The 16,889-nt window shown below is 53.7% G+C and overlaps 1 protein-coding gene across 2 annotated transcripts in view; it reads left to right on the top strand.

Moving 5' to 3' along the window:
* CLUH (clustered mitochondria homolog) overlaps positions 1-16,889 on the top strand; it is a 33,195-nt gene that overhangs the window by 2,006 nt on the left and 14,300 nt on the right. The window contains exons 1-10 of one of the 2 annotated variants that reach the window (XM_036394992.2): positions 3,568-4,605; positions 9,637-9,833; positions 11,345-11,516; positions 11,678-11,821; positions 12,029-12,156; positions 12,766-12,920; positions 13,729-13,854; positions 14,713-14,860; positions 15,566-15,658; positions 15,890-16,584. In XM_036394992.2, coding sequence (XP_036250885.1) covers positions 3,711-4,605; positions 9,637-9,833; positions 11,345-11,516; positions 11,678-11,821; positions 12,029-12,156; positions 12,766-12,920; positions 13,729-13,854; positions 14,713-14,860; positions 15,566-15,658; positions 15,890-16,584 — 2,753 coding nt within the window. In that variant the 5' untranslated portion in view covers positions 3,568-3,710. Of the gene's footprint in view, positions 1-3,567; positions 4,606-9,636; positions 9,834-11,344; positions 11,517-11,677; positions 11,822-12,028; positions 12,157-12,765; positions 12,921-13,728; positions 13,855-14,712; positions 14,861-15,565; positions 15,659-15,889; positions 16,585-16,889 lie in introns of those variants that run through there. The other variant, XM_036394990.2, reaches the window with a different exon arrangement.

Here is a 16,889-nt window from a genome sequence, read left to right as displayed (position 1 = left end):
TTCCTGTAATGATTTCTGATGGGCTCAGTTTTGTTACCTTTGCTATCCGCTGGTGTGAGATCGGACAGCCATTGTGTACAGCCTTTCTTGGATTACTTTTATTCCTACTGTCTTCTCTGCCTTAGAACAAGTTTCTCACGTACAAGTTTAGCAGTGTTTCTAGCTGCTGTAAAATGCCTTTCAACCTTGCCCTGCCCAGATTAGTTTTCTCCTGGCTCAGTCCCTCTGTCCCCGAGCTCTCCAGACAGCCCTGCTTTCAGATGCGTCTTCTGTTGGAGCAGCGGAGAATGCAGGTGTTAATGGAAAACTGCTGTGGAGGCAAGTGTAGCTGTGCATTAGCAACAAGGTCAGAAGGCTGATTCTTAATCTGGGGATCTGCTATCGCTGTCTGTTGCCCAACCTTGGAGGTTCAGTGGTGTTTTGGAAAGGACTGAATTGCTGGCAGTCGGGGATTTTAATACGCAGCTCTAGCAGGCTTGGGGGGGACAAGTTGGAGGAAAGTTGTGCAAGAGAAATCTGATCACTGCTACAAGGTTAAGAAGAGGAAAGGAGTGTGATAACACAGCATCTGCACGGCAAGATGAGGGATGGGAACCCGAGGGAATCGTGTTCGGGGCGGTTCTGTCAGTGGGATAAGAGCTGAGCTCCCAGTGGAAGCTCTCTGCTCTGCCTGAGCAGCCTTGCTCCTGGGTTTCCCAGCTGAAAAGTGGAAGTAAGTAGGTCAGGAACACGCACTGAGATAAATCCACCTGCAGACTCAGAACGGCCTCCTGCACAGTAAAACCAGCACCATGTTGCAGAGTCCTGTGTTTACCTTCATTGTCTGTACATGACTAAACTTGGCAGCACACCCCTCTTCTGGCACAGCTTCCCAGCACTTGCTTTACTTTCCTGCATTGTGCTCCATTGGTTGTGCTGGAAAGTTGTTATTTCTAGAAGCTTTACAGGTCTGAAGTTCATGCATTTTTTTATTTGCATTTGAGAAGCAATGCCAGTCCTTGGGGCAGTGCTTGGACAGTGTGCCAAAGATGAAAACCAGCACGTGGTTCCTCCTGTGGTGGCATTGGCTGTCACTTTTGGCAGTAGGTCAGGTTTTTGCCATAGTAGCAAGGCTCTCTCAGGATTAGCTTTTGGTTGGCATGTTTTTCTAAGAAAGCATTTCCTTAGTTTGTCTTTCACTTTAAAGAGAAAGTCTCTACTACAAGCTGTTGAAGAGGCTGCGGGCTCAGAGAGGTTGTATGTAGTTATGTGCAATGACATAAAACTGCAGGATCATGAGTCTTGCCCAGAACTCCAGTGGGCTGGATTAGCCTGGGACTAGCCCTGCTTCCCAGGCTCCCCACTAGCCAGCCTCCTGCCCTTGGGGTTGGATGAGACTGGGGGTGGTAATGTGGGTCCTGGCTGGTAGCAGGCTGTGCCGTGCCGTGCGTGCTCGGTCTTTGCTATTGTGTCCCTGGAGGCTCAGCTCAGGTCGGGCTGTGGTGCCAGCTGGGGTCAGGGCACTGTGCAGCTGGGGTGGGTCACTCGGTGTCCCTGGGGAGGGGTTCCTGTGGGGCAGCAGCTTTCCTGGGCTGCTGCTGGCAGCACTCTTGCAGAGCTCCTGGAGCTGCCGTCCCCTGAGCCGTGTGTGACCCGAGTGGCCACAGCTGCACTGCAGGGCAGCCCGAGCTGCTGAGGCCATCACAGCTGCCAGACTTCCCCTGCAAACCCTGCCCGCAGAACAACAGGCTGGTTCCCTGCTCTTGCTGTCCCAGTAGCTTTCTGAAACTAAGCTATGTGCAAGGGTAAAGCACAGGGACTTGGAGGATTATCGGCTGGTCCTTGGTTTCTGTCTGAAATACAATTCCTTCCTTCAGCTCTCTTGAAATTTGAGAAACGTGCTCTTCCTGACACAGTTAATGGTTTTGTTGGTGCTGGTCTTTGCACTTTGCATTAGTCTTACTCTTTGTGCCCGATTTCTGTGATGTTTGAATTGAGTGTTATTGTAGCAGGGTCACCCAGACGGCCAGTTTCAAGGCTAGGTTCATGAAAAGTTTTGGCCAGATAGTTTACAAATGAGTTTAAATGTAGTTCCCAGATGTGGAGAGTGCAGGGTGGGTAAGTCAGGGTGCCAGATGCAAAGCACAAGGCATTTCAGCACCTCTAAGTGCCCAGGCCAGCAGCTGTGGGAACCTCTGGGTGTCCTGGGGCTTGTCCTGCCCAGAGCACTGCAGGCTGCAGCCTCACCATGCTCTGCTCTCTCTCCAAGCCAGTCTCAGTGGTGTGAAGCTGCTGAGAAATAAATGCAGAGCTTGTACCTCTGCCCACAGATGTCTTAGAACCAATTTGAGTTTAATGATGCCAGTAGAGCAGCTCTAATGTTTCACTGTGGGCTCTTATTAAAGGAAGTCCTTGTTGTACCTAAAGTGGGAAGTTCCTTGGAAGCTGTGGGTTTGTGGTTTCCACTAGGGAGGCACCTCCACATGTCTCCCACTTTTCCTGACAGGATGTCCTGCAGAAATGTTTTCATTAGGGCCATCTCTGGAGCTAATGCCTATTCATTTAGTAACTTTATTTGGATTCATTAAACTATTTATTTAGCTTCATTTATTATCCAGCTAAAATTTAATTTGCATTTGCTGTACTGACACCAGCCTTCACAGGTTAGAGCTAACACGTGAGCTTGCATTGGCTGTAGGTGAAGAAATGCAGCTCAGCTTCATGAGACCTGACCAGGTACTTCCAGGAGATTCCTCCTCTTCCCAGAGGTCTCTTTGTGAGGAGGAAGAGTTGGAAGCTATCAGTACATATGAAGTCCTTCAAAAATCACAAATCACAAGAAAACCACAATGCTCATGTGATCTGAAAGTTGGTGCTGGCTCATGGGCCTGAGGCTCCAGAGCTCGGGGGCCTGTCCTGTGCCAAAGGAGTGAGACCTGGATGATGCCAGCGATGGCAGGTGAGGAGCCCGCGGCTGTGGCACGGCCTTGCTGGAGGTGTGAGGAGTGGCCTGCTTGGCCACAACCTCCCCGGCCACCTGGTGCTTGGAGAAAGCTCCAGCTCCATAATCCCTGCTCAGTTGCCATGGTTTTCTTTAAGTAGCATGGAGAAAAGAGAGGTGTTAGGGGATTGTGTGTGGTTTTGTGGTTTGTTGTGTTTTATATGGCAGAGCAGCATGAGAGGAGAGAAAATTCGTCTAGAAACTACTGACTGGTTCACTGCCTGAATGCTTTGTGCTCGCCTGCTTAGTATGGATGGCTGTGCCGGGCCCAGGCGTGCCATAGTAACTGCTCTGGCCTTGTAATTCAATGCATCTCACTTGCTCAGGTTTGGCACAGCGCTCATCCCAGGCTGCACTGGTGTGGCACTCGAGATCAGGCTATTTATAACTGCCCGGCCCGGGCGGCATCCCCCGAGTGAGCCCGGCTGTGCTGGGGACCGGAGAGCGGAGCCGCAGCTGGGGACAGGGCCGGGGGCGGCCTGCGTGAAGGTGCCCAGGCAGCACCTTGGGGAAACTGCTGCAAGCCCAGCATCCAGTTCTGGTGAGCACACGGGACGTGGGATCCAGCTGCTGCTCCTGTGTCCTGCCACGCTGGGGCCACGCAGGCATTCTCTTTGGAGAAAGCGCCTGAGTGCGAGAAGGCAGCACAGGGCACGGGCTGCGCGTGGGGACTTCGGTGTATGCGTGGAACACAGCTGACCGTTCTGATCCGGTGCTGCACGAGCCAGGCATGGGAAACAGCCTTTTTGCAAACTGCTGCAGGCAAGTCACCGATCTCCTCTTCCAGCCACGCAGCTCTGGCTCACCCGATGAGAGGTCGCCTCTCTTGCCAAAGTCTCCCACAAGCTGCAGTGTCGTCCCGGAGATGCCAGAAGCTGCTCAATGTGCTGGGCTGTATCCAGACATCATCCCCAGTGAGGCGGTGACTGGAAGCCTGCAGAAGGGCACTGAATACGTCCAAGACCTCTCTGAGACCAAGGACAAAGAAGGAATGATGACAGTTTGTGATAAGAGCGGTTCGAGACCTGGCGTTGGCACGGTTGGCCTGCTCCAGCGGACAGAGGCATCCAGTGCAGCGACTGTCCTTCCAGCCGACCTTGGGGACAGGCCGGCAGGGCTGGTTGATCATGCTCAGTCACTTGAGGCCTGCCAGAGCTGTGTGAAACTTGAGGACAGCGGCTTAGCCCACAGATCCTGCCGCCGGGAGGAGCACGTGGCAGCAGCTGACAGCAGAGCGGGCCCTGGAGCGCATTCCGCTGGCCAGGCCGAGGGGCGAGCGGCCGAGGGGCGAGCGGCCGGGCGCCTGCACGCAGCCTGGGTGCCTCCGGACAGCGCGCTCGAGTGCAGAGCTCCTGCTCCCTCCCCAAGGAGCCCTGGGACACCCTCCTCTGCTCTGGCAGACAGTGCAGGCAAAGCCCTGCCAGCTCAAAGGGCAGTTGTGCAGCCTGTTCCCCCTGGTGAGGTGTCACCTAAGGCTCAGAACACAAGTGCTGCTTTTGTGACAGAGCCTACTGCCTGCCCCAGCAGAAGCTCAAGCTCCGATGCTGATTCCCAGGCCCCGGTTCTGCCCTCAAAGCAGCAGCAGCAGAAGAAGAAGAGGAAGAAAAAGAAGCTTCCTCTCCCAGGTGCTCTGTCCTGCTGCATGGAGCCCCCACACCGTGTGCCCCTCACAGGGGTGGGTGGCTGTGGGTGCCTGTGGGATGAGGCAGCACAAAGGAGAGGGAAGGGATGCAGAGGTGATGTTTTAACTTCACAGGTGAAGGAGGAAGGTGACGAGGTATCCCACCTGGGTGTGTACCACAAAGGGACCTGTCTGTGCCTTGTTCATGTCAGCAAAGCAAACTTAAGGGCGTTTTGCTTGTCTTTTTCTCAATTCATAAGCTAAATCCCTCTGTTGTTTGTGACTGCAAACGTGGTCCTTGTAAAGGATGGGAGTGGATCTGCACAGCCCAGCCTGCAGCAGCTTGGTTGGAAGTGTGCAGCTGTGAGGGACCAGCACAGGGAGCCTTGGGCTTCCTTCGGCTGTGTGCAGGTTGAGGACAGGCCTGAGCTGCAGGGGTGGAGCAGCTCCATCAACTGTGCTGAGGATGGGATGTTCCTTCTCTCCCTTCACCCAGTGCATTATTGCAGTCCAGTGGGAACAGTGGCCCCAGCCAGTTGGCCCCTCAGAATGGCACTGGAACTGATAATAGGAAATGCATTCCAAAGATTGGTGCTGGTGAAGTAGGGGGTTTAATTTTTAGTTTTGTCCCTCTAAGAATTTCTCCAGTTACTAAATGTAGGGAAGGAAACTCCCCACTGACAGAGCAGTCCCTGCAGACCAGGCTAACTCCCAGCAACAGAGTGTCGCTGACTTTTGGATCCGATAATCTTTGAAAAGGATTTGTGTCTGACATTGGTTTAGAAGATTTGTTTGAACATAAATCAGTTATTAACTAACCCTTCCCAGATCCGTGCTATGTGCAGCCAGCAGGGTTCAGGTGTGCGCCCTCCCTCACACCAGGATCTTTGCAGGGGTTTGCCAGGTGCCGCTGCCACAGCCTGGCTGTAAATAGGAAGCGTGATTAAAGTAGGCCCTGTCACCTTGGCGTGTGAACTCCTTGTCCAGGCAGAGATGAAACCTAATCCTGCATCTGATCCTTTGTGCCAGGTGTGAGTGCAGATGGGTGGGTGTGGGTTGGTGCGGCGGTGCCTGGCCATGCTCTGCTCTGCTCTGCTCTGTGTGCAGGGATTGCTGTGCTGTGCTCGGTGCCTGGCCATGCTCTGCTCTGCTCTGTGTGCAGGGATTGCTGTGCTGTGCTCGGTGCCTGGCCATGCTCTGCTCTGTGTGCAGGGATTGCTGTGCTTTGCTCGGTGCCCGGCCATGCTCTGCTCTGCTCTGTGTGCAGGGATTGCTGTGCTGTGCTCGGTGCCTGGCCATGCTCTGCTCTGCTCTGTGTGCAGGGATTGCTGTGCTGTGCTCGGTGCCTGGCCATGCTCTGCTCTGCTCTGCTCTGTGTGCAGGGATTGCTGTGCTGTGCTCGGTGCCTGGCCATGCTCTGCTCTGTGTGCAGGGATTGCTGTGCTGTGCTCGGTGCCTGGCCATGCTCTGCTCTGTGTGCAGGGATTGCTGTGCTGTGCTCGGTGCCTGGCCATGCTCTGCTCTGTGTGCAGGCATTGCTGTGCTGTGCTCGGTGCCTGGCCATGCTCTGCTCTGTGTGCAGGCATTGCTGTGCTGTGCTCGGTGCCTGGCCATGCTCTGCTCTGTGTGCAGGCATTGCTGCGCTGTGCTCGGTGCCTGGCCATGCTCTGCTCTGCTCTGCTCTGTGTGCAGGCATTGCTGTGCTTTGCTCGGTGCCTGGCCATGCTCTGCTCTGCTCTGCTCTGTGTGCAGGCATTGCTGTGCTGTGCTCGGTGCCTGGCCATGCTCTGCTCTGCTCTGTGTGCAGGCATTGCTGCGCTGTGCTCAGGGCGGCAGTGAGAACATTGTGTTCATCGTGTTCTCACCGTGAGAACAGCACAGGCCAGAGCTCGGCAGCCTCCACCACACCTTGGGTACAAGCTGCAGCTCGAGGGCAGGAGGAGGGTCCTTGCTGGGATGCTGGCACATCCCTTGGAATGACAGGGGAGACCAGAGGTCACAGCCTTCGGTCGAGACCACAAACCCACGTGTCGAGGCCGACGTGACCCGGCAGGGATCTCCATCTGCAGCAGGAGCAGGGTGGTGAGCGGGAGGAGCGCCGGGTTTGCCCCCGGAGCGGGTGGAACCGCTTCCCTGTGACTCAGACACCTTCCGTGAGCCATCTGGGGTGCAGCGGGAGCCCGCAGCCAGACACAGCTGCCTGCCTGCTTGGGACTTGAAGTGGCAGCAAGGAACGGGAGAGAGGTGTCCCTAAGGTGTTCCTGTGCCTCCTCCTGCTGTCTCAAGTAGGCTGAAATCCTGTGAAATCCATGAGTGCCCCATGATGTACCTCCCTCTGCGCCGGCGCTGCTGAGGCCGCGGCACAGTCGGTGCAGAGGGTGGGAGGAACCAGTGACCCACTTTAGGGCAGCTGGGTGCAGCTCTGCTTCCCTCGGGGAGCACATCAGGTGAGTCAGCACCCAGCAGGCAGCACGGCCTCCAGGCCAGCTCGTGCTTCCTTGAAACATACCCATTCTGTGCAGAACCCCTCTGGAAAGCCTTGCCTGGCTCACATCCAAGGGTTAACCTGCTGCACGGCAAATCTTTCTCAGTCCAGACTTAACTTTTGTTTCTAAACTTAAGACTGTGCTGGCTGGAGCTTGATCCTCTAGCATAAGGAGACATGAAGGTGTTGCCTCTACATGTCTCTTGTCACAAAGTGCAGAGTTGTGCCAGCCCTGCCTTCACTCAAGGAAAAGAGAGATGGAAGGTGTGAACGTGTTGTATTTCTGCAGACTAGGAGCAGTATTCTGATTTCTGAAACACTAAGTAGTTTGGGGATCTTACACCACTGAGCAGTGAAAAGCAGAAGTGTGGTCCTGGCTGGTGGCTTTCCCTTGCTGTGTTCAGATTTTCCTGCTTCACTTGGCTTTGCTGCTGAAGGTGTTTGCTGTTCTCCAGACTGGCGTGTGCATGGGTTGCAGTGCCAGCCTTCCTTTCAGCCAAGTTCTGTCTCCTTTCTGGCTAGCACAGCAGGAACAGAAGTTGAGTGATCCTGCCCTGCTTGGGTGGGCAGGGGCTGGGCCAAGCCTGGCTTGGGCACCTGGCAGGTCATCCTGTCTGCAGTACCAGTAGCCCCAGGTGTAGCATTTCCCTGGTGGCTTGTCTGCACTCCCTCCAGATCCCCACGTGTTCAGGCAGCCCAGGACTATGGCTGTGCTGGCTGCAGGGTGTGACGAGGGGCTCTCCCCAGCCCTTTAGGCATGGTGTGGTTTTTCTGAAACCACATCTCTTGATGCACTCTTGCATGGAGTGTTTCTTCCTCCTTTCTAGCATGACAGCAGCTTGCTGGAGCCAGAGCCCGGCCTCTTGTCTCACTTGCCCATGGCTTCATCTGTCAAAGAAATTAGCAGTGAGTGCTGGGGACATATGCACAGTGACAGGGACCATGAGCAGCAGCTGCTGAGCTGCTGCCTGAGGTTGCTCTGCTACCTACTGCCTTTGGAATGGGTGTGCTCTCATTGCGTTTTTGCCCTTTCACCATGTCCCAAGTCAGCCCTGACAGTCATCTCTGAGGGTTTGCTGTTGGCAGTCGTTGTCTGGGGCAGGGACATGACTCTCCATGGGTGCTTTTGCAGGGCTTGTTGCTGCAGCCTCATGTCGTGCTCCAGAGGTGTGCAGGGGGGTATGGTGTTGCCATCCCTTTCTGGGGTATTGTGAAGGCTGGATGACTTCTCTGGGCTGCAGAAGCAGCTGGGGCTGATGGAGAAGAACTGGCTGTGACAGCTGTAGGTCCTCAAGCCACAGCACCAGCCTATGAGGTGAGGGAGGCTGAGTGGGGACTGGTGCCTTGCCGGAGGTGAGGATGAGGAGCGACACCTGCCAGATGGAGCTGGCTGCAGGGCTGCAGCCTCGAGGCATTAGCCTGGCTTGCAGCTGTCCTGGCCCTGTGCAGCCTTTGGAAAGGCTGTTTCTGCTGCCTGGGAAAGCACCCTACCTGCTCCATCTGTGCTGCCTGCAAGTGGGTGCCTGAGAGCACCAAGCTGGCACTGCTGCGTGTGACCTTGGTGTGCAGCTGGGTGTGCTGGGCCAGCCCTGCTGGGAGCACAGCCTGAGGGGCACGATGCCAGCTGTTCTCCAGCACCCACTGCCCCAGGTGTGCGGGGTGGGGTGGTGCCCTTGGGGCACGGGCCTGGCACGCTGTGGGGGAAGGGGGTATTCTGCCATCTCCCAGAGTTGCTATCAGCAGCTCTTTCCACTCTTCCAACTTCTCTTGGCAGCCCCTTGGTCCTCTTTAGTGTGGTCCCCAGCCTGGTTCAGAGGATGCAGGCTCCTCTAGGAGACTGGCAGCTTCTTAGATCTAATCAGGTCTCTGATGCTATCCAGCTTATTGAAAAAGAAAACAAAGCATTGCAGAGCTGTGAGGTGGGTGCAGAGTGCTCCCCAGCCCTGTGACGCATCTGTCTAAACGAGCACTTAAAATGTCGTCACCATTTTCTCGAATAAAAGTGCTTAGGAAGGCCTCACCCTGGCACCATGGGATCTCTGTGAAGTATTTTGGAAATGCAGAGGGTGGCCCAAGGTGGGCAGGGCCTTGGGAGCTGTTGTGTGCCTGTGGAGTAACCGGGCTGCCACGTGAGCGCAGCGGTGCCGCGCAGCCGCCGGCCTCCCTCTCCCTCTGCTCTCTAACGTGTTGGTGCAGAGGTTACAGCTGCCTCCAGGCCGCAAAGCACCACACACCCTTTTTTTTTTTTTTAATTAAGAGGCTTAAGACAGCTCAGTGTGGTGTACACTGACCCATCCTTCCTGCTCTCCTTCCCTCCCCTCTCTGCACATGGTTTGTGGAAGATGCAAACACCGTAGGCAAGTGAGAGCACCTTCATTATGCTGTGAGGAAAGGGAGGGAAGGGCCTGGCACACCTCTGTCTAGTAAACAGCAAGTGCAGAATAAAACCCTGCCTTTTAGCCCCTGATTAGCTCGGGCTTTGCAGTGTCCAGGCCAGTCTCTGCAGCCCATTGGAGAGGACCTTGTCTAAACCCCTCTGTCCTTGCCCAGAGCACCCGTCTGGCGTGGCACTGATGAATGGCAGCGGCCCGCATGACAGCCTCAAGGGCGACAAGGATGCCAAGCAGAATGGCCACGAGGAGGCCGAGCCAGGAGAAGATGGGAACGACCAGGAGGTCATCGTCATACAGGACACGGGATTCACTGTCAAGATCTGTGCACCAGGGATAGAGCCCTTTTCCCTGCAGGTACCTGCCCTCGCCAGCTGGGGAAGGGGACAGAGGTGGGGAGTATTTGAGCCAGATCCTTTCAGCCAGGCAGGCAGGGAAGGAGGCAGTGCCTGGAAGGCCCCTGTTCAGCCTCACAGTTTGCACAATACCTCCTGGCTGCTCCCTGACCTGTCTGTCTTCTGACCAGGGCTACGTGGGGAAGGAGGCAGCAAAGGATGGAGGGTGCAGGAGACTGCCTGGCCAGTGCCTTGAGAGAAATGAAGGAAGAAGAGACATGAGCAAGAGGCTGCCTGGCCCAGGCCTGCCTGGGCATTGCAGGGACAGGGAGGGTGTTTCATTCTGGATCCCAGGTGTGGAGCAAGGGGAAGGAGAACTCACTGTGGTGTAGCTCTTTGTCCATCACAGAGGGGCTTGGCTATGGAGCTGAGCACAGGGAAAATGGCCTTCCCACTTCTGGGCTGTTCTAAAGCAGTGTTGTGAAAACGTGATTTCTGGGCCTGAGTGAGGAAGGGAAAATCCCTTGCTTGCTCAGCAGTTATGACATGATGCTGCTTCAGGCCAGCCTGGGTTTGGTACAGTCACAGGTGCTAACACAGCTCAGGGAGCTCAAGCCAGAAGACCAAGGGAATGATGCAGTCTCCACTTCCCTCTGCATAGAGAGCTCTGCCTCATGTCATGTGGACAGTGACATGCTGCCAGGTCAGGATGAGCTCTGACAGGCCTGGTTCATAGTCCCATTTAGCTTGATACTTCACCAAAAACTATCTGAATGAAGTATCTCTTAATTCTGGGGAGAGGCATATGGAATCTAAACCCAGTGGGAAGTTCTTATCTGCCCAAGACTGGCAGAGAGTGCAGCAAAATCCCATCCCCTGTGGAAATAGCTGCGTCTCAGACTGGCTTTTTGTCTCCTTTAAATCCCCCTGGCTGTTAGTTTTAATGGGCTAATAATAGCAGGCCTCGTTGTTTACAGCAGCTTATGTAAACTACCCCGAGTGCTCTGGGTTTTCAGCAGTGTCAGTGGTGCTGGAGCAGAGCAGGGAGGTGGGGGAGCAGCCCTGGTGCTCAGGGTGGGTCTGGCCTCCCCTGAGCCCTGTGGAGGTGTGGCACTGGCACAGCTCACCACGCGTGGGGAGGAGGAGCTGGGCTGTTTTCCATGGGCAGCATCCAAGGTCTCCCCACTAATCTGGTGTGAATGGATAAGGGAAGAACCCCACTTCCCCCACCACCTGCTGTTCCTTCAGTGCCCTCTGTCACCTCTGTCCCGTGCCAAGTGCTTGGTGCAGTGCCTGGCTCTTACATCTCTGGGTGCCAACCCCGTGGGGTGGAACTCAGGTGGCTGACGCTGCCAGAGGTGACAGTGCCCTCCCAGCAGGAGCAGGAGAGATCTTCCTGGAAAGGGAGGTAGAGTCTGCCTTTCCAAGCCTGGAGGGAGAGGTCTGAGAGGTTTTTGATATTGCAGCTGAGGGGCAAAGTTTGGCAAGAGCATGTGGGAGAGTAAACAACAATTGTGTTCTTACCTTCTTAAGGTTTCTCCTCAAGAGATGGTGCAAGAAATCCATCAAGTTTTGATGGACCGGGAGGATACCTGCCATCGGACCTGCTTCTCCCTGCAGCTGGATGGCAACGTCCTGGATAACTTTGCTGAGCTGAAGACGATTGAAGGACTGCAGGAGGGCTCACTGCTGAAAGTGGTGGAAGGCAAGTTCCTTCAGACATGGGAGGGAATGAGTGAGGGTTTTCTTAGGGAGTGATTTTGGCCACCTGTCAGCTCTTTCCTCTGGTTCCATTTTGAGACCTGTGTGCCAAAGGAGCGAGCAACTGTCTAATTCCAGTTTCTTTCCTCACTTTTTGGTCATCAGAGCCATACACAGTGCGAGAAGCCAGGATACACGTGCGCCACATTCGGGACCTTCTGAAGAGTCTTGACCCATCAGATGCTTTCAATGGTGTGGACTGTAACTCATTGTCCTTCCTGAGTGTCTTCACTGAAGGAGACCTGGGAGGTATGGGTCGAAAAGACTTCTCTGGTGTGGTCAGTGGTTTCATTCCCTGACTCCTTGCTTAGTTAAACACACAGTAACAGTTGGCTGTGCTGTGTCATTTAGGAGTGCAGAGAATACTTGGAGTACTTCTGCATCCCTCTTTGAATGATGACTGGGGGAGGGACTGTTCACCTTTCAGAACTGACTTTATGTCTCTGTCTGTTCTAGACAGTGGAAAACGGAAGAAGAAAGGTACCGAAATGGAACAAATTGACTGCACCCCTCCTGAACATATCCTGCCAGGTAGCAAAGAGAGGCCCCTGTGTGCCCTTCAGCCCCAGAACAGAGACTGGAAGGTAGAGTTTTCCTGTGTCAAACAGCTACTGGTACATTCCTCACAGCAAACTGGTGGTCAGGGATTGAAAGCTGAGCTGGAGTGGACTTTGGGATTTGCTCTGCTTGGTGCTTAACAAGCACTGGGATAGCACTGCGTAGCCAAAAGAATAAAGTCCAGGAGCTGGTGTGCAAAACACTGGACATGGAGTCTGGACATCTGCAGAGTGTGGAAGGGCCAGGCTTGCTGGGATGGGTGGCAGAGAAGGGAAGCAGCATTCCTCTGCAAAGTCCTGGAGACAGGATCTGCAGGTCACTACAGATTGCTCTTAGCTTTCCCATGCCCTCCCACTCGGATTCTGGTTTAGAAGCTGCCATTTGAAAACAAGTACAGCAGCCCAAAGGCCCAGGGTGTCTGCTTTCACCCGTGTCTCGTGGTGTGAAAGGCAAACTGGTGGACTGCAGAGGGCTCGGGAGGCTGTGCTCGGGAGACCAGGTGCGTTTGTAAGCTCTGTTTCTGGAATCGAGCAAGGGCAGCAGGTAAAAGGGATCTGGCATCTACATTGAGTGACTCTAACTCAAAGAAATGAATTCCTGCTGACAGGAGTTGCTTGTGTTGTGTTCTGCTGTAGCCTTTGCAGTGCCTAAAAGTATTGACGATGAGTGGCTGGAACCCTCCGCCCGGGAACCGCAAGATGCACGGGGACCTCATGTATCTGTACGTGATCACTGTGGAGGATCGGCACGTCAGCATCACGGCCTCCACACGGGGATTCTACTTGAATCAGTGAGTAACTGAGATTCTTCCTGTCCTGCCCCGCAGCAGCCAACTGGAAAACAACTCATAAACAAACAGTTGCAGCCCTTTTTTTTTTCCTGTGGCAGAAACAGCCTATTTTAATTCGCTGCTCACATGGGTTTGTGGGAGTTGCTATACTGGATTGGGCTGTTCAGTTATGCCTGGTACCACTTTTCCACAGTGGCTAAATGCCTGATGCTTTAGGGAAAGTTTAAACGTCCCATAATGTCATCAGCTATTTAGAGCATTTTCAGTTGGGAGGAAATTCCTTCCTGACTATTGCAACTATCTCATTTTGCCCTGAAGCAAAGGCACAGCTTGTCAGAACTCCCTGAGCTGGGTGCAGATTTGACTACAAATAATTTCTTTTTTTGTTTTTCTAATGGTAACTGTGAGAGCTGTTGTGGCTATGCCTGTTGGAGTGGCTGTGCTGAGGGGTTTCTCTGTTAAGCAAAGGCACCTTTGGTGTGTTCCGGAAGTTCTGTGAAATCAGTCCTTCCCAGCTATAAAAATAGAAGCCTCTCTTGAGCCTGGGAATGGCTGAAAAAGGTCTAAATTTAAAAACCATCAGGGACAGGTGCAGGGTTACTGGCTGTGGGGAGACTGGATAAGGTCCTTGCTGCCCATCTGCCTCTTTGCCCCATGGTCTCTGTCCCACAGGCAAGGGCACATGGTGCAGCCTTTGACAGTGTGCAGGTATGAAGAGCTCTTGGTCATGTTCCACGTTCCTAGAGTGTGGAAAGTTTCAGGTATGACAGTGGTTTTTGACTGTGTCTTTTTTTTTTTTCTCTTGCAGGTCTACTGCATACAACTTCAATCCCAAACCTGCAAACCCTAGTTTTCTCAGTCATTCCTTGGTGGAACTACTTAACCAGATCAGCCCTACCTTCAAAAAAAACTTCTCTGCTCTGCAGAAGAAACGGTAGCAGCGCTTCTTCCTCTCTAGCTCCTTGAGCAGCCCAGTGTGAAGCTGGGGAGGCTGAGCTGGTTCTGGGGAGCTGGATGCCACCGGTGCAGCAGGGATTGCAGTACCTGCTTCTCTGAGCTCATGTAGTGGTGGGTGGTTGGGACACGTCAGGGGAAGCTGCAAGGACCAGAGCACCTGACTGAACAACAGGGCAGCACTCTGAGGATCTCCCTGATCCACAAAAGACTGAAGCATAAATATCAGTGAAAGTAACACAAGAGGGCTTTGTAAGGCTTACAGTGGCAAGAGGTTGGTTATTTTAAACATGTCTGTGCATGCTAATATTCTGTAATTTCCTCTAGCTCCTATAATCATAACACAACAATAAGGCATTGTTTGATTCTCCTGTCCTTGCTGCAGGGACCATTTGTTCTGCTCCAGGACAGTGGGTCCTGTGCAAAAGCCTGTCATTCTTCAGAGTCACTTAATGAACTGCCTCGGCTCAGCAGGGTGTGGATTGATAGGCACATTGTGTTCGGGAGCTCTGCTCCTGCTTCATTAAGGAGATGAAAGTGACACTAGATGAGGGCTGAAATTGGCAGTGGCCTCCCGCACCACTGTGACCTATCTGGCCATTTAAAAATGGCTGTACTGTGTTGCCTCTTGGGCCAGAAGTAGCTACAGATGAGCCCCCAGCCCCTGCTGAGAGCAGCCAGATTACACGAGAGACCTTCGGCGGTGCTTGGGTTTCCACTGCGCGCCGCTGTTGCATCGTGACCTGTAGGGACCAGTGCGAAAGCACAGGGAAAATTCTCTTGGAATAGAAAGGATTCTTCCTTTATAAATGTGTAATTGTTGTTTGTCCCAAACTAGGGTTCAGAGACACCCCTTTGAGAGGATAGCCACTCCTTTCCAAGTGTACAGCTGGACGGCCCCGCAGGCAGAGCACGCCATGGACTGTGTCCGGGCAGAGGACGCCTACACCTCCAGGCTGGGCTACGAGGAGCACATACCTGGACAGGTACTGGTCTTGCTTTGCCTGATGACACTGGCAAGACTTTGCTGCCAGCTGTGCCAAGAACAAGTTAACTTCCAAAAAGTAACCTCTGTTATTTGTTGGGGGTTTTGATCATCAAAGGAAAACTTGCAGGAGTCCTTGTTCTTCACAATGCCCTTGACTACAGGGGCTGTGCTGCTCAGGCTGCAGGTCCATGAGCACAGAAGTGACTGAGAGGAGCAGCTCCTGCTCGGGTGTTTATAAATTCCATGTCCCTTCTCTGAAGAGTGCCACTACACAGGAGGCAGACCACTCCTCATGCCATTCAGGCCTGGAATAGCTCTTGTATCTCTGAGCAGACTGCTCCAAATGCTTCAGCTGCAGCTTTCTAGCACAAAGTGCTGCAGGGCAGCAATGGCCAGCCGTGGGCAGCACGTGCCTGCAGTGTGCCCACAGCACTGGCTAATGACACCTGCACTGTGCTGCCCCTTCAGTGCCCCTGCACTGGCTGGGCTGATGCAAGATCTGTCCCAAACTGCTGTTGAATAAAGTCCCCTCTCGAGCTGTGTTCATTCCTGCTGCTAAGTCACTTCCTCTGAGCCCCACAGCAACCTGAATTCTTGCCCCTTCCTTCTCTCCCAAAATACCTTGTGAAGCAGGAATGCTGCCTTGCCAGCCCCTTCCCACACAATGCATTGCATCCCACAAGGCTTTCCCTCCCTCTTTCAGACCAGAGACTGGAATGAGGAGCTGCAGACCACACGGGAGCTGCCACGCAAGAACCTGCCTGAGAGGCTGCTGAGAGAACGAGCCATTTTCAAGGTAATTTTGGGATATGCAGGCAGCTCCTCACACAGCCCCTTCTTTGCTGCCTGTGTTCTGGCTCCTGGGACTTGTATTGAAGCCATTAGCCTGGCTCACAACAGTAAAAGCCAGTGACCTGCCTGCCTGCTGAAAGGCTGTTGGGAGGAGAGGAGCAAAGGAAAAATTTGCAGGGAGCTTTCAGAGCACGGGGGGCCATCCTGACCCTGCTTTCTCTCCATGTGCCTCCAGGTTCACAGTGACTTCACTGCAGCAGCAACGCGAGGTGCTATGGCTGTCATTGATGGCAATGTCATGGCCATCAACCCCAGCGAGGAGACCAAGATGCAGATGTTCATCTGGAACAACATTTTCTTCAGCCTGGGCTTTGACGTCCGTGACCACTACAAGGACTTTGGTGGAGACGTGGCTGCTTACGTGGCTCCCACCAATGATCTCAATGGTGTGCGGACCTACAACGCTGTGGATGTGGAAGGGCTGTACACGCTGGGGACTGTCGTGGTGGATTACAGAGGCTACAGGGTGACAGCTCAGTCTATTATCCCTGGCATCTTGGAGCGGGAGCAGGAACAGAGTGTCATATATGGGTCAATAGACTTTGGCAAGACAGTTGTGTCACACCCCAAGTACCTGGAGCTGCTGGAGAAGACCAGCAGGCCACTGAAGATCCAGAAGCACAAAGTTCTCAACGACAAGAATGAGGAGGTGGAGCTGTGCTCCTCAGTAGAGTGCAAAGGCATTATTGGCAACGATGGGCGTCACTACATCCTGGACCTGCTACGCACTTTCCCTCCAGATCTAAATTTCTTGCCTGTTGAAGGGGAGGAGATGCCAGAGGAATGTAAGAAAATGGGGTTCCCCAAGCAGCACAGACACAAGCTTTGCTGTCTTCGTCAAGAGCTTGTTGATGCCTTTGTAGAACACAGGTGAGCAGAGCTTCTCCCTTCCTCCACGTGCATCTGGTCATGGTTCAAGTCAGGACCTTGCTGCACTGTCCTGGGAACATCCCAACAGAGCTCCCAGAAGTGAGCAGCTAATTGCCCTATAGAGGAACTTAATTAACAAGAGGTGAGAACAGTAGGGATTTCAACAGGGAGCCAGGGAAAGAGATGGTTTGTGTTTTAGTGTCCAGATCTATTATTGTTGATTCCTGTCCAAACATCTAGAAGTTCTTTCCCTGCAGGCGTCCTTTCCACTTGATGGCTAGGGAACGGGAAGGATTTATGCTGTT

Source organism: Molothrus ater, chromosome 21 (assembly GCF_012460135.2).
Source record: "Molothrus ater isolate BHLD 08-10-18 breed brown headed cowbird chromosome 21, BPBGC_Mater_1.1, whole genome shotgun sequence".
In the NCBI taxonomy this organism is placed as follows: Eukaryota; Metazoa; Chordata; class Aves; order Passeriformes; family Icteridae; genus Molothrus; species Molothrus ater.
Note: the sequence above shows the minus strand (reverse complement) of the source record. Positions and strands in the feature narration are given on the sequence as shown.